Source organism: Rousettus aegyptiacus, unplaced genomic scaffold, assembly GCF_014176215.1.
Source record: "Rousettus aegyptiacus isolate mRouAeg1 unplaced genomic scaffold, mRouAeg1.p scaffold_m13_p_2, whole genome shotgun sequence".
NCBI lineage: Eukaryota > Metazoa > Chordata > Mammalia > Chiroptera > Pteropodidae > Rousettus > Rousettus aegyptiacus.
Window position 1 is genome coordinate 56482911 of NW_023416295.1, and position 27300 is coordinate 56510210.

General features: G+C 35.2%; 1 protein-coding gene across 3 annotated transcripts in view; it reads left to right on the top strand.

Moving 5' to 3' along the window:
- Positions 1-27300, top strand: part of PLA2R1 (phospholipase A2 receptor 1) — a 94191-nt gene that overhangs the window by 35410 nt on the left and 31481 nt on the right. For all 3 annotated transcript variants that reach the window (XM_016152811.2, XM_036236952.1, XM_036236951.1), the window contains 6 exons: positions 205-303; positions 3568-3680; positions 10953-11122; positions 20398-20600; positions 22508-22653; positions 26113-26197. In XM_016152811.2, the coding sequence (XP_016008297.2) occupies positions 205-303; positions 3568-3680; positions 10953-11122; positions 20398-20600; positions 22508-22653; positions 26113-26197 (816 nt within the window). The remainder of the gene's footprint in view (positions 1-204; positions 304-3567; positions 3681-10952; positions 11123-20397; positions 20601-22507; positions 22654-26112; positions 26198-27300) is intronic.

Genomic DNA, 27300 nt, shown 5'->3' on the forward strand with positions numbered 1-27300 from the left:
CTCTTCAACAGATTAAAATTTCATCTTCCTTTTCCAAAGAATTAATTGTTTAACACAAATCAGACTGGTAGGCTAAAACCACACAACTCAAATTTTAGGTGGTATCTCAGGCACATAGGCTTTAGGGGATGATGGAGACCTTCCATGACCCTCAGAAACATACTATGTAAATATTCACTTATCTTGTAATAATTTTCCCTTTAGGAGGGACACTGGAAAGTTAAAAATTGTGAAGAAACACTTTCTTACATTTGTGAAAAAGCAGGCCATGTCATTTCGGACACTAAATCTGGCTGTCAAAAGGTAAGTGCCATTAACATTGCCATTTAGGTGCAGGACCTTCATAACTAAAATAATTTATCCACCATCAGCTGAAAGTGAACCTCTTTCCCTCTCTCTCCTATCTTCGTTCCCTCTTCCTTCTCTTTCCCCTCTCTCTTTTGCTCCATCCCTTCTATCCTTTCCTCTTCCTTTTTCCTGAGAGTAGGCTACTTTTAACAAACCAAATAATTATCAGTTAGAGGCACATGTAAGAGTTACAACTCTGAGAAGATTGTCTTGCCATCATCTTTGACCTGAGGCTATTTTTCTTTTGAGATTTAAAAAAAAAATGTTAATTATACCCTTGCACCATCTGTACAAACAATGACTGTCATGCAGTGCCCTGTCTCACTTGAGGTTTTCATAGTCTTCCAGTGGAATGTCAGAGTGAAAACGATGCATTCTTTGAGTCAGAGAATGAACTTCTGCACCCAAAGTCTTGCTTTCTTGTTCACTCTTAAGCTTAAACATTTGAATAGAATACAATAATGAGAAAAAGTATATGTTTGCAAACATTTATTATTTGGGAAAGGGACAGTAAAAAAATACATTAGTATTTTAAGTAATAAAGTAATTTCAGTACATTAAGTAATAAAAGCACTTAATACTTTAGGTTTCAACTTATAAGGTAAAAAATATGTTTTAAATGCATTTAATATCCTACAGTAAAGTTACCAAAAAAAAATCTACCTATTAGTGTCCTCAACACATGCTTTCTCCCTCTCTCTCTGTCTTTCACACACACACATATGTACACATACACTAAAAAATTTTGACTTATATATTGGAGATTTTAGGTCTTATGAGTATCAGAAGTTTCCCAAACCAGATTTTTATGCAATTCTGCTTTAATTATTTTCTTTTCTAATTTAGTTATTTATGTTCCAATTAAACAATGACCCATCTCTTCAGAAACTGAATTTTATTCGTTAATCAATGTGTAAATATACGAATTACTCTTCATACTCCAGCTTAACAACACATATGCCATGCAGACACGTTACCGAACATTTTATCTAATGATCACAATTCCTGAATTAGTTGTAGCTAATGACTAATCTAATCTACATCTGAACAGAAATATTGAAAAAATAATTTTATACTGTGGCTTTCAAGACACTTCAACATGTTTTATATTGAAAGGGCAATCAACTTCTTACGCAGCAGAAATAGAACTGATGTTCTACCCAAACTTTTGTACACTGCTTCCCTTTCCTGGCCAACACTATAGTATTTAAAGATTTTGAAGTCAGACCCAGCTCTCTAAATTTATGGTAAAATTCCCATTAATTTCTTTATGCATCAGCCTATGAGTATGGTTTCAAAAGTTTCCTTTCTTTTAGCCATTTGTTTTAATGTAATTCTCTAAACAGTCGGCGCATACAAAAGCAATTTATAATACATCTTGATAATTTCAAAACAGAAAAGACTTATTTTTCCCTCAGTATCATCATCATCATTTCATTTAAAATGAGATAACACCTCAGGGACAAAGGGTATTTATGGATACAATCGATTATTCTTCCCACATTCATTATATGGACAAAGGCTTGTAGTAAAAAGTCCTTTGTTTTTCTTGTTGTTACTATGCCACATTTCTTGAGCCTGTTCAGTTCTTGGATTTTGTTTATTTTGTTTTGATAAAAGTCCTGTTATCGAAGAACTACTAATGACAAAAGAATACCTTGTCAGAAAGGTCATATTGTCAGGCTTCCTCCAATTGTTCTTCAAATACAAAAGCAGCATAACCTCCCTGCCCCATCTGGCATGATCCACGGAGGGGCTCTGGCTGGACCTATCAATTACTAATACGGATAAAGTTTGGAGGAGAAGATAAGGGAGTGAGTTCAGAGCATGTCCTGGCTGACTGGATGAGGAACTCCTGTGATCCACACCTCGTTTATAATATGTTTTGAACTAAAATAGCTGATTTCTAAAATAGAATTTCCTTTAATTTACTGCAAGACCAAGACCTTTTCCAAGAAATATAGCAGAAAATATTTTATATCTGATCAAATTTTGGCAAGCATTAGCATGACACAAAATGAAGTGTGTTTTAAAACTGGTGAATATGTAAAAATAGATGTAAGTGACGTGATTTTGTAAGATTGAAAGAAAAGAACGGAAATAACTCAGTTGAAATATAGAAGACTAATGAATGCATGTCTCCCATGCTATATGGTTTTAAAGAATAAAATCCCATCATTGTTCCTAAGGCCAAACCCACACACACTTGTCATTTTTGTCTGAGTGCCAAAGCTTGTTTTCTTTCTCTCTAAATAGCTAGCCAGTTGATTTAGGAATAGTCTTTACCAAAAAAATATATATATTTTTGGCCAATCTCTATTTGGATGCATTATGATCCAGCCAAAGCCATCCTGGATTGCACTAGAATTGGGTTCCAAGCCAGCTTATCCACTAGTTCATGACTTTATTCAAGACCCTAACCTCAGTGAATTTCAGTGGGATAACATGAAATAAGCAGTACGAAAGAAAGTTGAAAAAATATGCACTATGATCTAGACACGTATGTCTTCTTTGCTTATACTAAGCCCCTGTCTCTATTCTAAGGTCTCTGCCTGCACTTTTTCCTTTCATTCTCACAACAGCCTCATGGATGCTTTTATTACCTGATTTACAGAGGAGAAAACTAAGACATGAAGAGATTAAGTAAGGTCGCACAGTGATGGAGACAGGATTCAAACCCATGCATTCTGTTTTCAAACACTCTCAATTTCTACCAGTCTGTAGGAACAATTTGTATGAAATTCTATGTTTGAACTGTGTGTGTGTGTGTGTGTGTGTATGAGAGAGAGAGAAAGAGAAAAACCTTGAGAAAGTACCCTTTATTTTTATTTGCTTTTAAGGTTTTAGGTTTTATGATTTTCAGTTAATTAAAGCTTTTAGGTTTTAAGAATTAAATAAATCTAGTAGTGGCTTTACCTAATGGCATTACCAGATATAATAAATAAATGTAAAGATATAATATGTCATAAATATAAATATATAAAGATATATAAATATAATATAATATAATATAATATAATATAATATATACCATGAATAGAAATATAAAGATATAATATATAATATACCAGAATAAATATAAAGATATCGAGACAAAATTCAAGTTTTGAGTTTTGAGTGGTTCCGAGAGATAATATAAGTGGTAAATGAGAATATGCAAAAAAGATTGTTTGCTATTTAACTAAATGAGATTATGTCTTTAATTTTCCTTTTTTTAAGGGATGGGAGAGACATGGTGGATTCTGCTATAAAATTGACACTGTCCTGCGAAGCTTTGACCACGCCTCTGGTGGTTATTACTGTCCTCCTACACTTGTAACCATTACAAACAGGTAAAGTAGAAATTTTCTATCAAAAATGTGACTGTGCTTTGACATGAGGACTTTTAGAATGATAAAATCTAGCCATAATCAGTAACTTGTCAAAATCTATAGCATACTGTACATTAGAGTATTAAATTATTTAAATTATTGAGATGAATTAAAATTATAGAATGTTATTCCTAAATTGATTTTTAAGTAACAAATAGTAAAATTTAAGATGACTTTTACTTTCCATAAACATTTATTACCTAGCTTTGCTAATAAATTGTTAATATAGTATATTTAGATTTTATCATCCAAGTATTTATAATGGAAAAGAAATATGTGATTTAACAATTGAATATTTTTTAAATTGAATGTGTATGAGTCATGTGGGAATTTTTTTTTAGAACAAAAGTAAGTATAACGAATCTGTGGAGGATATTCAAATGTTTTCCCATTGCTTCTTAGGTCGATATTTGTTTAAAGTCAGACTTCTCTGCACAGGTTGTCTTCTCAATGCCAACATAGAAACTATTCCCTTTTGATACTCCACTTGAGTCACAGCGTGCTACAGATGTACCATAAACGCATCAAAGGCAGAAGTCATCTTAGTGTCACTATTAATATCAGGAAGACAGTGAGGGCTTGGAGATGAACTCCTCCCTGCTGAAGATGGAAGCAAGGTAGAATTCTTCGATGGGTCCACGGGAAAACTATACCTGCAAAGCACGTCACTAGTGTTTTACCAAGGCCATTGCCTTTAAAAACATGCACAGAATACCAGGAAACAGAACAACTGATGCTGTGGTGTCATCTGGAGAGCGTTTACATGTAGGTCTAGCCTGCAGGGGGAATTCCTATGTGCTTTCTCCACTCTCCACACATCAGGAGTCAACATTCAAAGCCATCAGTATTTCTTTCCTCCTCTTACCTTCTTGCTTTCTTATCTTCTTTCCTAGTTTTTCTTCTAAACGTTGCGTAGGAATGCCTACATGTGTGCACATTCACACACATGCATAAACACACACAGAGGAAGAGACTGACAGCATTTGGTAAAACAGTCTGGTGAAAAATCCTTTGCATAGGAGACCCTTCCTTCAGGGTATAACACTACCTTTGATGTAGCTCAGGGTTGTTTTTGGTTCTACTTTTTCTCAGAATAGCTACCAAGCAGGGGGTGAAAAAAGCATTTACACTCACTTCGTTAATCTATCCAAAAGGTTTCAATGGCACCTCAGGTTTGAAGTCTTCAGCGATTCAACGTAGGACTTTATTCAGGAGCCTGACCAATGAGATTGTGCTCTTTTGTTAATTATATTTAATTAATTGTGTGTTTCATTGAAGAAAATAAGTCTAATTGCTTCACCTGTTTTTTTATGCCTTATTCTGTGTGTGTGTGTGTGTGTGTATGTGTGTGAAATTCATTGAGTGTCACATAACCTGGTACTGTGTTAATTACTTTTCATATGTTACCTGACTATGCGAAAATTCAATAGTCAAGGGCTTGTTAGAAAATTGTTTATTGAATATCTATTTTGTGAGAGGCTCCATATTGGCATGCTGTACAAAAGAAATAAAAGGCACAATGTAATCTTCCAGGTGCCACTCGAAGGCCAGAAGCTATAGAACATAGATACGTGAAACAAGTAAAGAAGGTAGAATAGCACAATAAATGGATAAACTCAAAGCAATGTTACAGATAACCCATAGTGCCAAAGTGACCCAAGGTGGGGCAGAAGTCTGTTAGAGTTCAAATGCTTAATTTTCTAAGCACCTTTTGTGGACCTCATGCAAATGATAGAAAGTGTCTGGGGAAAAAGTGCTCTGTTTCATTTCCCCAAAAACTGGATATGAGTATGCTGTAAGTACTTAAATGCTGTACTTTGCCAAACTGTATTCAGTAGCCAATACTAATGTGTGGGCCAACTCTGAAGCAGAACTATGACATAGGTAAGTTTGTTTTTGTCCCAGCCTCAGCCTCCCATGCCTACCCAGGTGCCCTTGTGCTGACATTCTACTCAGTCACCAACCGAGCCCCCACGGTACTACCTGTTTGCCCCAGAAGCATCTCTCTCAGGCAGATAACATACATCTGCACTGCCTTGCAAACACATCTACATCCAAAGCAGTGACCACAACATGGGACATGCAAGTTGAGGGAAGGGAAGGCCCTGTGTGCCTAATTTTTATTCCTTTAGACCCCAACAGATAAGAAACAAAGACTCACACGGTACTGCCCTGTGAGTGACAATACATGTATTTGAATATTTTCCAGTAGCATCTTTTGTCTGAGAATGTTGGGCAGTAGATGGAAAGTCTCCTCAGATCCAGGATTGTCCACTAGCAGCCCTGGTAATCCTTTTCTTCCATTACTGATTTCCGTTTGAGTTAAGACACTGCTGTCACTCACCAGTACCCAAGCTTGTAGTTGCTAATTGATTTTCCAGTCTTCTGCACAATTGAAGGACAGGTTTGATAGGCACAATTAGAACCACCTGCTACAAATTACTTATTTCTTTTGTAACTGCTCCTGGTCTGGGACTTTTAACACTTTGTGGAATAGAGAGGGGGAAAAAACATACCCTTATTGCTGAATAACAGAGTTTTATTTCCTTGATGTTACCAATTTTTTTTCAGACAGAGCATGAATGCAGAGCTTTAGTTTCAAAATTACCATGGATAATTATCTAAATGCATATATATCTAAATCTTGAATCAATCATTCATGGAATTTTGGATATTAAATAATCTGCATAACATTCAATTTTGTGAATTTTGCCAAAAGTGAGAAACCTTGCAGTATCTCATTTTTTCCTAGGTTCAAATGTGCATTAATTTCAAGCATATTTACAGCTCTGCTACTTCCTGCAGCCACCATATCCACCCCCAACACTTTGCAGTTAACTTTTTTTCTTCTTAGAGAAATGTCTGTTTAAGTCCTTTGTCCATGTTTTTTTATTGGTGTCTTTGTTCTTTGTTGCTGAATTGCGGGATTTCATTATGTATTATTAATGTTAATCCCTCATTGGATAAATAATTCGTAATTTTGTTTTCCTATTTCTTGGGTTACTTTTTCATTCCATTGATAGTGTCCTTTGATGTGCAAAGTTTTTAATTTTGATTAAGTCCAAGTTATCCTTTTCTTATTTGTTACCTATACTTTTGGTGTCATATGCAAGAAATCATTCCCAAATTTAATGTTATGAAACTTTTCCCCAATGTTTGCTTCTAAGAGCTTTATAGTTTTAGGTTTTACATTTAGGCCTCTGATCCACTTTGAATTAATTTTTGTAAATGGTGTGAGGTAAGAGTCCAGCTTCATTCTTTCTCAGGTGGATATCCAATTTTTCCAGCATGATTGTTGAAAATACTGTCCTTTACCCAATTGAATTTTCTTGGCACCCCTGTCAAAACTCACTTGACCAGATATGTGAGGGTTTATTTCTGGGTTCTCTATTCTTTTCCATTGATCTGTATGTCTTTCTTTATGCCTGTACTGTGCCATTTTGATTACAGTACTTTTTAGTAAGTTTTAAAATCAGAAAATATCAGACTTCCAACCTTGTCCTTTATTGTCTTTGTTTTTGCTCTTCAGAGTCCCTTGAAATTCCACTTCTGCAAAAAAAAAAAAAAAAAAAATCATTGGAATTTCGATAATGATTATATACAGTCTGTAGATTGCTTTGGGTAGTATGGAAATTTTAAGAATACGTTTTCCAATCTATGAACACGGAATGTCTTCCCATTTATTTCTGTCTTCTTTTGTAGTATACGTGTTTTGTAGTTTTCAGTATGTAAGTCTTTCAGATTTTGGTTGTCTATTCTCAAATATTTTTTTTGATGGTATTACAAATATAATTGTTTTTGTAGTTTTCTTTTTGGATTGTTTGTTGTTAGTGTACAGAAATGCAATTGATTTTTGTTTGCTGACTTTGTATTCTGCAACTTTTCTAAATTTGTTTATAGTTCTAACAGGTTTTTTGTAGAATGCAAAATTTCTTTTTAAAAACATATTTTAATCGTCCTTTTGAAAATTATACAATGAAAACATTTTCATTGGTACAAAATCAAGCAATTCAGAAGAATATAGACTAAAAAGTGAAAGTGTACTCTCATCTGCACTTTTCCCTCTCCCAACCAATCCCAGTCTGTTCCCCAAAGATATCTGCCATTAACAGTTTGATGTTTGCTCTTCAAGGTTTCGTTTATGCACATATTAAGTACATTTTCTAAGTCTGTAATTTTTCCTCTAGCTTTCTGTAAGAAACAGTATCCAAAAACTTAAAGTCATTTATTTTAAAATGGCATCAAAAATGTCAACAATTGTGTTATTGGGAGAAATCCAATTGTAATTACTTAGTTCAAAACTGAGTCCCTCCTAAATGGATCATTATATATAAAGACTACCACTACGGCTTGTTAGTTTGTTTGTTTGTTTTTAATTGCAATAACTCTCTAGTGAAGCTACTTCCAATGCATTATGTTTTTCTTTATCTCATTTTGGTAATACAAACACAATCATTATAGTACTGCTGTCTACTAAGTACTGCGTTGTTCATACACAAGAAACATCTTTTTTTTAGCTGCATGTCACTGGCTAAACTGATGAAAAAATACAATGTTCAAATAGAGATTTAAGTATAAAGTACCTCCTTTGAAGTATACACTTTTGAAAGGTAAAATGTTTACTTTGAAATAAAAGATTTGTCATTGTTTGCCAGAAATATGCATTGCTACCTTCAAATTGCATTTTTTAATTAAATTTAATATTTAGCACTAGGAGCAACACTTTCTTGCCAAACTGATGGAAGTTCAAGATTTATTTTTCTTGCTTACACTAAAAATATAAATTTGATTTCTTAACTTTCTTAAAGAGTTGATTGGATAATTAAGTTCTTTCTGAGTCTAAGAATTATTCCCCTACAAAATTTTATTTTATAAGAAGATACACACGGCAAAATATTTTATCATTTGTTTTTCTAAAGAATAACAAAAAAATGTTTACTGAATTCCTTAAAAATAACATTTTATCTTGGTTAAACTTATAATATAAAGACATACATATATGGTTATTTTTTTTAATCATAACATTTGAATTAAACAACCTCAGTGAAAACAGACAAAAAGGCCAGATAGTATAAAACTCTGGAGTATCCTCAAATGAAGAATTCTAAAACAAAAGGCCAGAAAAGACTTTAAAATGTTGTGTGCTCTATTACTGTAAGCCGGAGTTTTCACAATCCTTTAGTGTTTGAAATCAAATAAGTGGTAAAGAATATAAAATGTTTTTGTTTCTTTATCAGTTGGAAACAGATACACCAGAGATTGCATGCTGTTATCCAGAGTTAATTTCTTAAAATATATGGTTTAGAAGAAAGATATATTTGCTGATTTTCTTTACTAACAATACTGTTGTCTAAATTGGACCAAGAGAACTAGAGCCCCGTTTTGATTAGAAGGTTTTAGGATTTTAAGTATGAGCGTTATATGCGACCACTTAAAAGATATATGTGGCAATTAAAAAGCAGAAGGTTTCTGTGTTTTAAGCGACGATAAATAGAGGTCAAATAAATCAGAATGGATTACATAAATCTAAAACCAACAAGGGGCAAAAGCAAAATGTTGTCATCAATAATGATACTAGACGCCAAGTTCACAGACAACGTTATTTCTCTTCGTTATCTGATAATGCCATAGTACAAGGTAATCGAAGAACCAGCATTGGCCCCTGGGTTTAGAACCAGCAGAGGAAATGGTAGTCCTGGCTGCAGCCTCCATATGCCTTGCTTGTCTCTTAGCACAACAGTTTCAGGCACCAATAGACATGATAGCGATACTACTCTGCCTCAGAGGGATGAAGGAAAAGCAGGTGTTTTTTGTTTTTCGATTTTTTTTTTCTTAATGAGAGCATAAACCAATGAAGGGTAAGAAAATTACAACGGCATCTAGACAAGATCTAACTTTACATACATTCTTTTTGAAGCACATTTACATATGGTTCTGCCACTGTAATCTGTTTTAAAAAGAACTTTTCTAACTTTAAACGAGTGCTAGTCAGATTATTAATAGAGTACCTACAAAAGTATTTAACAAAGCATGATGAAACTCCATATGCGCTGCCAAGATGAGTATCATGGATCCTTAAGACCACCCACTGTTGCTAGTGATGTTCGTAAGGCATTTAAAAAGTTTACTCCTTTGTGTTCATTTCTCTTTCCCTCTCCTATTTCCTTTGAGCCTTTTCAATTCCTGAATGATCCCGTTGCTTTTGCTTCCCTTTGCAAGTTAAGGATGTATGGTAACGAAAAATTCCAAAATTGGATGAAGAAGTCTAATTTGTTTTCTCATTAGTTTTCCTGGGTAGTTTCATCAGGCCTTTCCCTTCTCACTGACGCAGCAGGTCTAGCCAAAAATCGCCATTTGAAATGTTTCTTCAAAACTTTATGTGTATTGAAAATAAATTTTTCAAAGTAGTTTCAACCAGAGCATAAAACTTCAGTGCTAGTTAAATTTTAATACTCACATTTTTCTTTTAGGTAGTTGTGTGGAAGCATATATACAAGTTTTCTAGATTCTACTTTTGATGCATTCATGTCGAGAAGGGAGCATTGCCACTAATCAGTGAACACGAACTCATTCAGCTGTTTGGGAAAAATATTATTGGGTATAATACCTTGGGTTTTCCTAGGATTTTAAATTTATCTAAAGCGAATGTGCATATCTGAATACATTTGAATAAGCCAAGGACGCCACGTGCCTATGAACAAACTGATTTGGGAGGCATAAAATTGTTACTCCAATCTCTGTTCCATTCTCACCAAGCAAGTGTGGTGGGTGGGTGCATGTCAACTTTGTTAGCAGATGTTCATTCAGAAAAGCAGAATATCCTTCCTTCTCCCAGTGTCAACCCCTTACCTCATGCAAGTTATTGCTCGGTGTGCGCTGTGTGACCTAATTACAAAATAGGTCACGTGTTGTGCCAAGAAATGCGTTATTGCTAGCTTTGTGGACTTTACCACCTACACTTCGAAACTGGAGCTGGACTCTATTCCTTCAAAGAATTAAGCCCTGTCTGTAAGAGTCAAATTCTCCTCCATCATGTATTTTTAGAAATTGCACTGACATTTGGCATTTATTAGTAATATTCAGGATCTTCGGGCACTTTCCTGCTTCCATGTTCTAAAGAATTCATGAGAAATGTTTATTCTGGAGCCAGTCTGTCCACCTTATTATCTTTTAATGACTTTTTTTTATTGCCCAGAAACTTACTATAACCATTTCCTTTTTCCTTTTTTTAAGGTTCGAACAGGCTTTTATTACCAGTTTGATTAGTAGTGTGGTGAAAACAAAGGACAGTTATTTTTGGATAGCTCTTCAAGACAAAAATGACACAGGAGAATATACTTGGAAGACAGCAGGGCAGAAGTCTGAGCCGGTGCAATACACACACTGGAATGCACATCAGCCCCGTGAGTAGAAGGGACTGTGACACTACTTCTCCTTCCTGTTTTTTTTTTTTTTTTGCCACAAATTTCTTCCACCCCTTGGCCCACCTCTTTTGATTCTTCCTTAAAGTTTTCTTAATGCCTAAATCAACTAAAACAATTACCAGGTTCTCAGGGGATGATATATGGCTGGTCATTTTTTAAAGTATAATCTATATGGGTCATGTGATATGTTCAGGGTATAAATTTATTGCTCAAGACCACACATTCCTTTATTAGCGGAAGTTCAGTTTCTTCCTCTAAATTCTTTGTAACAATTTCAGGGGCTTACTTACTCCCGAATAGCTTGTGATACTTCACAGCGAACGGGCACATGTGAGCACATATCATCAGTTCACAGTCACTGCCGCGTGACTTTGCTGAGAAATGCTGACTCATTACTTAGATAACATTCTCATTCGTCCAGCTCTTCCATGGATTTCACCCTCATGTGACCTAATCAAGCTCTAGAACCCAAAGCATGAAATTATGCTAGGTTAGCCAGTTCCAAAAGAAGCTAATGGCTTCAGTTGCAACGTAGACGAGAACCAGCCCCGATGGAATAAGATTAAAGCCCTTTCATTAAGTTAAGGTCATTAAGCTCGACCCAACGCCCCTTTACCTCAGCATAAATTCCTGTTTGAGGGCCTTGGTCTCTTTCTTGCCTGTGGATCTTGCTCAGGGCTACTCCAGCTGATAATAGGTAATAAGTTACCTCGAAATTTGCATCTGGAGGAAATGGGTTACAAGTCTCAGACACTTCCCTGAGGAAAGATAAATATTATTATTATACTATAATAATAATTATCATCACATATCGAATATATAAACGTCATTAGTCAAAGGAACAAATATACTAAATAAAAGATAGATACTGACAGAGTGGATTAAGAAAAAGACCCAACTTTATGTTGTCTACAAGAAACTCACTTTAAATGTAAAGACACGTATAGATTAAAAGGACGGAGAAAAATATACCATGCTAACATTAATCAAAAGAAAACAGAACTAGCTATACTAGTTTCAGACAGAACAGAATTCAGAACAAGGATAATTTTCCCAGGTAAAAAGTGATATTACATAACAATAAAAGAGTCAATACTCTAAGACATAACAATCCTTAATGTGTATGCACCTAACAATAGTGTAACAATACATGAGGAAAAAATTGATAGAATTCCAAGGAAAAATAGATAAATCTACTATTATAGTTGGATACTTTAACACTCCTCTACCAGAAATGGACTGATCCAGCTGGCAGAAAATCAGTAAGGATAAAGTTGAACTAAACAGCACCATCAATCAGCTGGATATAATTGACATCTATAGACTATTTCATCCAACAACAGAAGGTTACACATTCTTCTCAGGCTCAGGTAGAACATTCACCAAAAAGACCACATTCTGGGCCATAAAACACACCTTATCAAACTTGAAAGAATAAAAATCATATGCTGTCTGCTCTCAGACCACAGTGGAATTAAACTAGAAATCAACAGAAACATAGCTGGAAAATCCCCAAACACTTAAAGATTAAACAATACACTTTAAATACCACATTGGTCAATTAAAAAAAAAATTTAAACTAAATGTAAATGAAAATATGACTTATTAAAATTTGTAAGATGTAGAGAAAGTGGTGCTTAGAGGGAAATTTGTAGCATTAAATGTATATATTAGAAAAGAAATATCTAAAAGCAATTATCTAAACTTCCACCTTAGGAAACTAGAAAAAGAAGAGATTTCGGCAGTTTTTTACAAAACTAAACATATTCTTACTATACGACCTAGCAATCACACTCTCTGTTTACCCAAATGAATTGGAAACATGTTCACACAAAAACTTACATGTGGATTTTTATAGAAGTTTTATTCATAATTGCCAAAACTGTAAGCATTCAAGATGTCTTTGAGTAGGTGAATGGGTAAAAAAACTGTGGTACATCCAGACAATGGAATATTATTCAGTGCTAAAAAAGAAATGAGCTATCAAACCATGAAAAGACATGGAGGAAACTTAAAATACATATTGTAAGTGAAAGAAGCCAATTGGAAAAGGCTACTTACTGTATGATTTCAACCATATGACGTTCTGGAAAAGACAAAACTATAGGGACAGTAAAAAGATTAGTGATTGACAGGGGTTAGTGCAGAGGGACAGATGAATAGGCAAGGCACAGAGGATTTTTCAGGCAGTGAAACTATTCTATACGATACTACAATGGTGGATATATGTCATTATACATTCGTCCAAAAACCATAGAATGTTCAACACCAAGAGTGAGCCCCAGTTTAAACCATGAACTTTGGATGATAATGATGTGCCAATACAGGTTTTTACAAATATAGCATTGTGATATAGGATGCCAATAGCAGAGGAGGTTTTATGCATATGGGGGCTGGGGCCATAAGGAAAGTCTGTACTTTCTACTCAATTTTCCTGTGAACCTAAAATGCTCTAAAATATATACTTTATTATTATTTTTTTTAAACTGTACTTTTTAAAGATGTATACAAGATGAAGTTAAGACAAGTCAGATTTTTTGTGTGTTAGCACCGGTTTAGGAAATTTGTATAGAAACTGGTGACTTTGCATAGCTCTAAACAAGAAACATCACAGTTCACTCAATAAACAACCTTCTCATTCTACAAATCTATGAATATTATTAAAATGCAGAGAATAGTAAAGTTCTGTGTCACATTCTACTGGAAAAAAAAAAAAAAGCTCAGGTATCATTTCTAATATACTTTGGAATTTTGTTAAGAATGTCTATACCTGTCAAAATAAATTAATACATTTTGAGTAGACAAAATTCTTAGTTTTTAATGTCACCTACCTTGAGGCATATTTGGATGTCTAAAACCTAGAATTGAAGCAGAGCTCCTTGTCATTCATAAGTTTCTGCTGTAATTTATTTGAGTGGCACTACTCTTTCTCTATTCCCCGAAGCAAAAATAATGTCATTGTGCTCAGTTTGGCTGCTCATGCTGATTAACACTGAGTAAATAGTCTCTGAATAAGATGAAAATGTAAATCTTTTTTTGAAGAAAATGACAATATAAAAACCCCTGTGTTTCTTTTTTTTTTAAATTGCAGTTTGCAGAAACATCACCCTAAATCACATTTTTTTCTGCCTGTCACACACACACACACAAATCCATTAGCTTAGTCTCCATGTCAGAATCTTAATCCAGCCCAGACCAATGATATAAATTGATGCCTGAACAGGAAGCCTGCAGCTTTTTATAAACTCAGCCAAGACACTCTCCTTATGTCATACCATCAAAACATTTAATCTGTGGTGGAATCACCGTTCTGCCATATTTTTCAACTCTGTATTATGTTCTCCAAATATTGTAGTGAACCACCAAACGCCTGTCATCAAGTGTCATCAGTTATCAACTCATGGTCAATCTTGTTTTCTCTGTACCTTCCCTCTACTCCTCCCACTTTCCATATTATTTCATAACAAATCCCAGACATTATAATGCTTCATCCGTAAATATTTTAGTATTATCTCTAAAAAATGAAGACCCCTTTTTAAAAACATGAAGATAATACAATTATCACACCTAAAAGTAATTAACTATAATCCATAACAAATCTTCAGTAAATGCCCAAATTTCTATATGACTCATAAATATAATATAATGTATTTTACAGTTTGTACTGAGACCCAAAAAACTTTCACTCATTGTAGTTGGTCGATAAATCTAAAGTCTGTTTTAATCTCTAGGTTTCCCTTTTCCTTGCCCCTACCTTTTATTTTATTTGTTGATGCAAATAGGTTGTTTGTTCTGTAGAATGACCAATGGTCTGGACTTGTGATTGTATCTCCATATGTTGTTTAACGCATTACTCTACCTCTTTAGTTTCCATAAAATTACGTTTATATTTTTAAAAAATTAGAATCAGAGGTCTGATCCAATTAAGATTTTCTTATCGTTTTTTGAGAAGACCATTTCATAATTGTGTGTTCTATCTGGAGGCACATAATGTCCAAATGCAATACTAAGAACCATTAATGATTGATGCCTAGATCCATTGATTCATGAAGGATTTTTTCACTCATAACTGGGGGTATATTTTTATAAACAAATAATTTCTCTCAACTTTTAGTTAATATAACAGTTTTTATAAAAAATACAAAATAAATGCTTAATTCTTTCCCTTTGCTAGCTTTTTAATGGTTATTTGTTTATCAGTTTCCTGCAACAGTGACCAGTTTTTTTAGCACGACTATGAAGAAAGGGTTTTAAACACATTTGATGTGTTTTAATTCACTACAATTATTACCCTTTTATTAAAATTTTATTTTATTATTAGTTTTAAGTATACAGCACATTAGTTAGACATTTATATAGTTTAAGAAACGATTTCCTTGATTGCTCTTTCTCTCCTCTGGCTCTATACGATTATTACCCTTTTTAATGAAAATGAAAATCTTAACCACTACCTCCTAAGTTTTTTTAATGTAACACTAGAAGCCTTTGATAACTTCTTTGCTATCTGGTATAACAAGATGTACATTTCTGCTCAAACCTAGAAACGACCATTTTATCAAGGAACTTTTAATGAGAAATGGTATTATTTCAATATCACAATCTAAGTATAGGAATGCTCATTGTTTATTAGTTTATTATTGTTTCCAGTCCATTTCATTGAATATTGCTAGAAAGTGTGTGTGTGTGTGTGTGTGTGTGTGTGTGTGTGTGTGTGTCAGATGAATTACTTTTGTAGTTCAAACTTACACTTTCAGTTTGAATTCAGGACTACAAGGTTTTTGGTTAACCCATTTTTCTTTTCTTTCATGCCAAAATTTTCTATTCTCAAAACTCTAGAACATTCTGTTATTTTTATTTAGAAACGATAACAACAACAAAGAGACTCTATGGTACTTGATATTTTGAGAGAGATAAATATTCAGGTAAAACAGTTTTGATCCTTACTTACTAGTACTACTGATTAAAGGGAAAATGATAAATCAGGCCTTGTTCATTTAGAAAGAAGCTAATGCATAGAAACTAAAATATACTTTATACTTAGATTAAATATTCAATATAAATAGAGGCTGCTCAATGGCTAAAGAAAATAGATGAGTCTGTATTTGTCAAGACATTCGAAAAAGCTTTCCAAGTTATATTAGAATTTCATAGATGTCTGTAGAAAAAAGGAAACACTTTGGAACCACTATTTTGCATCCATCTATAACTCAGGCTCCGAGGTGTTACGTTTCTAGATCTATATACCACTGCAAAAAAGGCAGAAAGCTATTTCATTCAAATGAGATAATTCTAGTGCTTACTTCCCCAAGTGTCCCAAGTCGGTGGAAGTTTTCTGCCAGTGAAAAGAAAAATGGGACCCCAGTAAAGCAAGTCAGGCCTGTTTTCTTGAACGTGCCCCACTTATAGCAGAGAGTAGTAAGAAGCTGTTCAGTCAGCAGGCAGATAGGCTAATTCTCTCTAAGGCTCCTCAGAGACCTAAAATGAACCACCATATAAATGAGGAGAAACTCAGCCACATTTCTAAGCACCCTTTGGAGCTTTTGATAATCTTTTTATAATCCGTGTAAGTAACTGTCATATAGGTAAAGATGTGATAATAGATCTTCAAGGAAATGCTGTAACCACACAAAGGAGAGAACATGACCAGGGAAAAAAGACAGAGCTCTATGGAAATGGAGGCACATTGTTTGAGGGGAATATTCAGTCATTCTTTCAGCAAGTGTTTATTGAATGCCTGCCTACTCTGTACCTTAATGTCATCTCATAATGGACTCGGATAAATCTGCTTTCAAATTCTAGATCAATCCCTCACTATGTGGACTTAGGCAAGTCACCCAGCCTTTATGCTTCTGTTTTTCCATTTGCAAGCTATAGATACTAATATCTGCCTCAAGTAGTTTTTGAAGTTCAGTAGGGAAAAGACCATATAAAATGCCTAGCACAGTATCGGGCGGATACACAGAACTCCATGAATACTCGCCTTCCCTGTCCCAATGGCCTCATTTTCTCTATGGAGAAAGAAAGGAGAGAGAAGGAAGATGGGTAGTGCAGAGGACTTGAGAGAAAGTGAAAGGTTTTTTGGCAGGGAATGGGAGAATAACTAGACAGATTCAAGTCAAATAATTGTCTAGAGGCTCTAAAGGCCCAGCTGTAGTTTCCTCCTGGCCCTCAGGCTACAAATAGATTTTGTTTGTTTTCAGGTATTTGGCCAGAGAGGTAGAGAGTGGAGGCTTTCCCAGCTCAGTTCATCTCATATGGTTAGATAGCTTTGCCAAGTGCAAGAGTCTAGACTAGTGAACTGAAATTTCTTAATTGATTGAAAGTTTTCCCATTCATGTTTGAAGAGAGTGAAGGAAGGTAGAGGTAGGCAGGTAAAGAGAATTACTTTAAATGTGAGATTTACTACTGTAGAATAGGATGATAGTTTTTCCTCTCCAATGGGAAATGAGTTATCGAATTTGAGAATATTTTCTCTGAGAGAAAAACCACCTCTGCTCTTTCCCATACCCTACCCTTATTATTTGGCTTGGCAAGCATCTCCATAATATAGGATTATAAATTCTGCTTATCTCTCCCTTAGCCCAGTCTCCCTTTATTACACTACTTTACTGCTTCTTTGGGGCTGAGATTCTAAAATTTGGGTCAAATGTTCCATTAAGTTAACCACTTTAGAATACCAATAACACTCCTACAGCACCTCTCATCTTCATAGCAGTTCACAAACATCTTCTCCACTAATGAAGATGAGTTGAATATCTATATCTAAAACCAAAGCTATTTAATCATTGTCTGATGTGAGAAAGTAAGACAAAATGCAAGACCAACAAAAAAGTATATTAGATTTTAAACTTGCTGATTCGAGCTTTTTAAAAATTCTTTGAACGCACAGGCAGCACTCATGCCACAAAACGCCAGCTTTTGTAATAAAAACAGCCAGAATAAGAACAGAAGCAACATCTTAGCAGTGTTTTTTAGCCCTTCATATCTTTCAGAGTGCTTTTTAATGTATCATTTCATTTGATTTTCATGCAACCTATGAGAAGAGATTATTACCCCTATATTTTAGATAAGCTTTTCTTGCAATTAATATAACCTGTTTGAGTTTCAAGTTACTAAATATTTGTGCTGGAACTAGAACCCTAGATCAGGCTCTAAGTCCAAGGCTGCTGAGAAAGAAAGGATGGAGGAATCAGGTGAGAGTGTATGGCTTCTCTCCACTTTCAAATAGAGCGACTCCATTAGGACATGACACTTTCAGCTTCCACGTGGATTTCTACAGTTCGGTTTCAATAGAATTTCATTTCACAGAGCATGCAGCATCTCTGTTGTTCATGACCCAGCTAGATTGTGAACTGCATTTCAAAATTACGTTCGACAGGACCGCAAAGCTCCATTCATGGCAAATTGTGGTTGCAGGCTCTAATCTCTTGCTATTTCCTGTCTCCCAACCCTCCATCTTTAACACTAATTAACTGTTCTGTTCGATGGAGCTAACCAATGGTTTTTGTATGGATCTACTCTCTTATGACTTCCTTTCCTGCTATATAAGTCATACTAACTATGCTTCCCTGTTTCTTTGTTTACATTTTTACTCTTGTGGGTGTCTGATGTATCAGTGTGCACACACACACAGGACCGTGTGCTTCTTGTGGATGGGGACTGTCTTGTCATCATGATGCCCAGTGTGCACTCAGGATTGTTGAAATTCTTTAGCTCCTTTATACTTTCTCGATTTCACAAAGTCTTCCATTCCTTTAGGAGAGGCTCTTTGTACAACTTGTCTGTTTTCTTCTCTCACTCTTAATTTTCCCTCTCTTTAGTCTTTCTGTCATGTATAACAACCAAAACATGGTTGACAAGGATAATGTCACTTACCCTGTATCTAAAAAAATTGAAACCATTACTTCTGAAAGGAAATTAAGCTTCGCAAATATGCGGTACCAAGTGACTACATTTTAAAAGTGCCTTTAGGTCCAGAATCATCACAAGTCTTCAGATGTTTCATCTATGATCACTTGCTTTTTTATAAGCACCCCCTTGAAAACTCTTTTCTCCTTCTCATCTTTCAAAACTCAGGTCAGACGTCACTTTCTGAAAATCTTATACTGACATCCCAAGGCAGACTTCATTCTTCTGAAGTCTCCCCACAAAAATTTGAACCCACACACACCGTCACTATAGCACTTCACGCATTATGTTTATTGTAATTAATTTTTCTGTGTCTGTGCCTCACACTAAACTAAGAGTTTTGTGTGTGTGTGTGTGTGTGTGTGTGTGTGTTGTCCTTCTATCTCTAGCAGCTGATATAAAACTTAGCCTGGTATGCAGATGTAGATGCACAATTTTGTTGTTGTTATTGAATGTTTATTTAGTTCATTAGATGATCACTCTGAATTCAGGAAAAAAGAAGCTCATTCTACCTCAACTTTTATTTTATTTTTGAAATGGGATTGTTTTCTACTAGTCATTGAAATATGAAGTGTGTGTTTTTTAGCCATCTTGTGAGTTGTATAGATTTGATGACGAACTTGAGGATCTTAACATAAAAATCATTACTATGGAAAAGTATTTTATTTGAAATGTTATTTAAAATGTTCAAACATACAGAAAAGAATAAAGTAAAGTTTTGTTCATAACTAGATGGCTGTTCCATTTTCCCTGATGTCTGCCCCTACTCCTGCCTTCAATTTCACCCTTTAGAATTTATCTCATTCTTTCCACTCTTCCATGGTTTATGGTTTGTTTTTTTGTTTTGTACCTTGCAACTACATTGAATTCATGACTCACATATTTTTTCCTATTGAATATATTTCTCAGAAGATATGCACTATGCATTTTTCATTGTTCGATTGTCACAGTGGGGTTTCAAAGCACAGTGTACAGAGCAGATGCTCAAGAAATGATGAGTTAAACTATTTTCTAAACAGTTAAAAAATCTCAATAATTCAATACAGGGAATATTTTAGTTTCAAGGTGGAACAGCTCCTAGTTTTCATCACTTGCCATCTGAGCTCACAGTGTCCAAGTTTCAAGCTTCACGGTCTCTCTTCTCTCACTTTTCCATCTTCTATTCTTTTTTCTGGAGTGGGATAAAAATGAGATAATCATATCAATAAAGCATCCTTTTTCATCTTTATTGTTCTTGTCTGGGTGCTTCATTTTGAGATGTCAATTATTCAACAATCTAAGAGCTTCCTTCCAAGCACAAAATTTTCTAGTTGTCTGGTATTAAAAGTGTTGTTTTCTGCTTTTAGGCTATAGTGGTGGCTGTGTTGTCATGCGAGGAAGGAATCCACTTGGCCGATGGGAAGTGAAGGACTGTAGACAATTTAAGGCAATGTCCCTGTGCAAGCAGCCAGTGGAAAATCAGGAGAAAACTGAACACCAAGAGAGATGGCCCTTTCACTCCTGCTCTTTGGACTGGGAGTCAGAGCCTGGCCTAGCCAGCTGCTTCAAGGTGATGCCACGGTTCCCTGGGTATTCTTAGTGGGACCAACATTATTTCAATTTTGTCCATGTATTCCAAATTCTTTTATTCCAAAACAGTGCCTGGCACACAGCAGGTGTTTAATTAATATTTGTTGACTGTCTCTATCCTTTCAGTTCTATTCCAGAATAACTTTAAAGTCAAAAGATTGACATATCCCTGGTGACACTGAAGTCCTCCTCATGAGGATTGCTATTGAGGTCTCAGTCAACATTGTTCTGATAGCATAAATCAAATGAATGAGGCAGACACTCACTGGGCATGGAAATGATACAATTACCTATTGGGTATAAGCAATTTAATAAAGTCCTTACTATGGAATAATGCCTTTCTGCTACTAAGGATAGATTTGCACACACCCGCAGATCAAAGAAATTAATATGTATAGTTGTGTGTGTGTTTGTGTGAAGAAATGTGTGAAGAAATGTCTTTTTGCAAATCAACTTTAGATCTTAAATTTAAATCAGTACCGACAATCTTCATGTCAGAAATACATTTTTTTTTGAAGTATGATATTTTTGTTTGGTAGTTTGATCTTTGGTTCATTTTATTAATAGAGATTTCCAAAATCATGGGAGAAAGTTCTTCTCTGGTACACAGGCACATGTAAACAGAATGGAGATAGCCTCTATCTTTAGAGATATTGTAGTCTCGTAGATGACATGAAACACCTTGAATGCACTCAATTTAAATGTACACATATATATTTCTACATTAAATTCATGGAATAATAGGCCTAGAAGTGACCTCACAGAGTAAATTAAACCTTAGAAATGAGTAAGCTGAGGCTAGTGAGGACAAGTGATTTACCCGAGATCACAACTATTTATTGACAGAGTTAGAATAAATCCCCAATCTTGACACTCTCAGTCTAGTGCTTTTTCTACTATATGTCACCCTGATACGTCAATAAATATACGGTGTGTTTGATGGGCATGGTGATAGGATTTATTAATTTAATGTGATTTGAGGATAGGTTCCCAAAGGAGGGGAATTTTGACATATAATTTAAAAGATGGAAAGGCTGTGTTATAGTCCACAGGACTGGGAAATTAATTCATTCTGGTCTCAGCAAATCAGAGCTTAGTGAGGTTGCATCAGGGGCTCAGGATTAGTGTTGGGCAGTTAAAAATGAGGAGGGTGCAGAAGTCCAGGATCCTGAGCTCTGGGTCTTTGGTCCTTCACCCTTGATCTTAAATAAAGTCAAAAATAGACCCTCCATTTGATTGACTTCTTCCTGCTACTGTGAGGACAGCTGAAAAACAGGACAGCTGAGAAACAACACAAAATTTAGGCATACTCAAGACCAAAAGACCCTAGAAATACACCTGTTCTAGGTCCAGGTCTCATTTGTCATTTGTCATTTCCCATTTCTTGTCATGAGTCAGCCAGATTCATGATCATTCAGCCAATTCTAATTTGTCAGAAGGCAACCCGATGGGATGGAAATTCACAGACTCTAAAAGCAAAGGAGTATTGGTTCTAATCCTAATTCTGCCAATTAGTAGATGTGTGACCTAAAATTTGTAAACTGTCTAAGCCTGACTCTCCTCATGTCTTGACAAACATTTCTTAAGGGACACGTACATGCCAGTCACAGAAAATTTAGGAGGAAAAAAAAAATAATCCTCAAAGAACTCATTAATAAAACTGAGTTTATCAAATCCTCATAAATTTCTTGTGAGGATAAAATGAGATAATAGTTTTATGATCACTGGACACATTCTAATTCAGTAAGTGTTATTTTTTCCTACTGGGTCAATCTTTTAACAAATAATAATGACAATAGTTATATTACTATTATTTTCTTGTCCACAATTAAATAACCTTAGCTTATCCATGACAGTGTCAACTTTTTTTTTTCTTTTGCTATACAGGTATTTCATAGTGAAAAAGCCTTTATGAAAAGAACATGGAAAGAAGCTGAAGTATTTTGTGAAGAATTTGGAGCTCATCTTGCAAGTTTTGCCCATATTGAGGAAGAGAATTTTGTGAATATGCTTTTACATTCAAAATTTAATTGGTAAATACTTATTAATTTTAAAAACATTGCAGTCGAATATTCTGTCTCCCAGTAATGGCTACTTAGGAGTCAGTATCCCAAATATTTGTTTAAAATCTCAAGTATTTGTTCCAAGCCTACAACCAACTAACTACTAGTTGTAATATGTATATTTATATATATTTATTTATATATGTATATTTATATATTTACGTGTGTGTATATATTTATATATATTTAAATATATATATTTATATATATAAATATATACACACACATATATAAATGGTGCAATATTTATTTATATATATATATATTACACCAAGTTCTAATTCCATAAAAAGAACAAAGTGACAATGATTTTGATATTTGAAATCTTGTCTTTGTGCCTCAAATCAGAATTTTAGAACTTTTTTAACCAAATTCAGAAATTATCTAGCCCAGTGGTTTTCATAGTGTCTGAGGATCCAAAGGGTTCTGGAGCCCCAAGTGCAGGAGGGGACCAAGTAGGCAGAGCTTCTGGTTCCCTGCTCACTGACTCACCAGGGCAACTTTAACCAGCCCCACTTCCAATTATTTTGTGTATAATAAGAGTCCATGGAAGATTTTGTTTGGAAGAAAAGGAAGTCCTATTGTTTAAAAAATAAAATCTTAATCCAACCCTAACTTTACATTTGAGGAAACAGATGTTCACTTATCTGCATCCATCTTGCAAATTTACAGAATCTTGAACTCCACAGAGCTAAAAAATCAATTAAATTTAAAATGGAAGAAACATAAGCAACCTTGAGCTACCTTCCACTCACATGCAGGAATTCCTTCCACCACATCCTCATGGTCATCCACTGCCTGCATGACTTCTTAGTTTCAGAATGTTTTTTACTTGGGAGAAAGCCCATTTCATTGTTGGAGGCTGTTCCCAAACATCGACTTTATAGTAAGCCAGAGCAATACAGACCAAGTCCATTCTATTGTCAAATATTTGCATATGGCCACCATGTCCTCTTATAATCTTTCCATCCCTTGGCCTCATTCTCTAGAATGTTCTTGTTAGTCAGTATACATTTGGAGAATATATTTTATGAAGTAGATACTGTTATATGCATAGATAACTGGAGAATCTAATCTATGTGATGGACAAAATCCTGCTTTCGAGGAAATTGTGGCCTAAGGGAGAGGGTCATGCCTCCATGGCTCCATGCATTTATTCAATAAAAACAAGTGTACCACCAGTCACTCTGCTCCAAGCTCTGAAATCTGGAGTCTCCATGAAACACTTGCTTGAATCTCAGAGAAAATCCAGAACTAATTTTTGAGGAAGATTCTGGTCTTCCCTATAAGTTATCTTTGGGACACCCTCATGTAATGAATTTAATACATATTAAATTTAATATGTAACATCTATCAAATTATTCATCTCCAAAATCCACAAAAATGGATTTGACACTGTCTCCCAATGTGTGTCTTATAGAGTACTCTGTGGAGAGAAAAGGAGGATTTCATGGTTAAATATGTTTGCAAAGCAATGTACAATCTTGAAAATTTGCCATATACATTAATATTGTAAAGACTTCTAGACAGAAGCACTTTCTCTGACCACAAAACTTTTTTTTTTTTTTTTTTGAGAACACTTACCAACACTCCATGGAACTCCTGGTCTCTGTAGGAAATGCAGACCTTAAACCATGAGACCATGATTCCCCGACCTGGCTGCTGATCGTCACACTCTCTTGGGACATCTTTTAACATGGAGCCCTCTGGTCTCACACCAGAGCTGCCAAATCAGTCTTTGGGGTTAAAGAAAAGTTCAAGAAGCTTTCTGTTTAATTAGATTTTTAGTCAAGAGTGGGGCCACAGATTTAAGAAATACGTAAAAATCTCTATTGTTCAAAGTTATAACTTTACTTCATGATTTTAGCCCTTGCAAAACATACTGGCGTACTTGTATATAGTGAGCTTTGCTATATGAAACAACTACATGCGAATGGCTTCCATGTTTTCTGTAGGATCAAGCATCATTATGTCACTTCTATTTATGTAAGTTCTCACACTTGGAATTTCTGGTAGAATTTAGTGCCGAGCATCTATCAAGTTATTAATCTTCAGCACCCAATCACAAAATCTATAAAATGTATGTTTTATTGTTGCCCTGACTGCCAGGGAGTTCAGCCAAACCTGATGCTTAGTTATAGCAAATAAACCAGTTCTCATAGCTAGCATATGCACCTCTCCTTCCTATGGCACTGCTTTTCTGTTCCTATTTTATTATTTGTATTATTATATTACGGTATTAGAAATTATACAATTTTAAGAAAGCGAAGCGATGGAGAAAAAATAAATGCGAATTATTTTCGAGGAGGTAGTATACAGCGGGAAAGCTGTAGAACTCTGAATTCAGTGAGGAAAGGAATAAAAATTTCTCACTACAGGGAGAGTAATATGGAATTCCAGCCTAGGACATTGAAATTAATATGCCTGGCTTACCCAAAGGCAGTATTCCTACCTTTCCACAACCTTCAGCGTAAGATGTAGTCATGGCAGTGACCAATCGGGCCCAGTGATCTCCTGGATTTTCCAAGTCACATTTTGCTTTCATTTTTATCGTTCAGGTAGAGGAGCTCAAAAATCTGAGAAGGGGGCACCTCAGAATAAGCTTGCTTCTCTGCATAAAGAAAATAAAGCATCTATCATGACTTCTGAATCTTTTAAAACTTTAATTCTTCAAAATTATTCTCAGAAAATGATCTTAGTGAGATGGTTTATTGTACAATTAGGCTTTATTGCTTGATTTATTGAGTACCTTGTGATGTGACATATTTGCCCCGGCCTAATAGGAGGGAAGACAGCCCTCTGTGGGGCTTTTTGCCAAGTCTAACAGGGTGGTGACTGCTGAAGTTAATCTACCGTGCTTCAGACTGATTCGCTGTGGAAACATTTACATGGGAAGCTGAAAAAAACCCAAATCCTGCCATCTACCTTTTATCAGATGGGTGTGGTGGTGATTAACCTTCCCAGAATACCTGGACATGTGACAAAAGAGCAACAAATCAAAGCTCAGTAAAGCATTATAAATAGTCAAGTAGTAAAAAGCCCTCTAAGGAAGAGAAGTTCCAAAATTTTTTGTACCACACTTGCTTTCATGTGTTCTTTCCATATTAAAAAGTGTTGCCATTCCTGATGAACACAACACAGCCACGTTCTCAACATGGGTTGATTTTCCCTGACTTTTCCCCAACTGCACATCACCAATGACCACACCATACAAACCAAGAAAATAGGAAGTGAGGCTAAATCTTCTCACATTCATTTTAGATCTCATGTTTTGCACATAGGAAATGTTCAATAAACGTTTGTCAGATTTGATCAATCCTGCTGATAGCATCAGTTATTTACTGCGCACATAAATACTTAACTTGAACCTTTTTCATAATGTTGTGAGTTCGATGGGAAAGGCCAAATTTTTGTTTCTTCTCTTCACAGGACAGAAGAAAGGCAGTTCTGGATTGGATTTAATAAAAGAAACCCACTGAGTGCTGGGTCTTGGGAGTGGTCTGATGGAACTCCTGTAAGTCTTTCCAAACCGGAGTAAAGAAACAGAATTCAAAAGAGATGGCCCTGGAACCACTTGGTACACCAACTAAAAGAACCTGAAAATAATAATCATATTTCCCATGACTCAGACCCAAATCAAAAACTGCCCCAGACCCTGGTACCAGAAGAGTTATTTCAGTAACCTCTTAGAGAATTTTTGCTAGTCTGATAACTCTGAGGCCAGCTGTAGGATCTTATTCTAAAAAAGAAATCAAAGTCTCTGAGAAGGTCCTCAAACTATCTCCCATGTCAAGAGTCTCCAGCAGAGAAGAAACTGTTTTTTAAAATAATACCAACCTCTGTTTACCCCATCTGCCTCTCCTGCTTAGCCCCTTATTATGTGAGTGTGGGACCTTTGTCCATGTCACAATGAAAAGAACCATTTTTAGTATATCTCATTCTGAAAGGACAGAAATGCCAGACTTAGAAATATCAACTCCTTCTCAGACAAAGCAAGTTATATGGGAGGGAAAAAAAATGACTTGCTTTTCATTTAATCTCATACTTGTAAAAACCTCTGTGAAAGAAAGAGGGAACTCACTATTACGTATTTTTTCAGGTGCAATGAGGAATTCTCACATTTTCCTCAAGAGGATGGGGGAAATAACAAAGTAGTATCCCAGACTGAAATAGGATCCATCTCAAGAAATGTGCAGAACCGAATTATTCAGTTTTACCTGTGAAATGGGGATGCTGGCAACAGCCTGAAGTGATCGTTTAATGCAGCTCCTATTTATTGAGCTCTAATTATGTCCTAAGTACTAAGCTTAGTGTACTCCTGCAGGGCCTCATTCCATCCTTATAATGAGTCAATGCAGTGGGTATTAGAATATTAAGTAGTTTGCCTAAAATAATACATAGGAGAACAGGGTTGGTGCCCAGGTTATCTGCCTCCAAAGCCACAGTGTTATAATGTCTCCTAGTTAGCAAAATATCTATCAGGACGCAAGTATGAAACTGTAAAGATCAACAGAGGAATGGGATCTCCAGGCGCACTACATAAATAGCATTCGAACCTGCATCAAGGAAGGGATTTGTGGAAAAGCTAAATGCTTATAGTGGGAAGAAAATAATAAG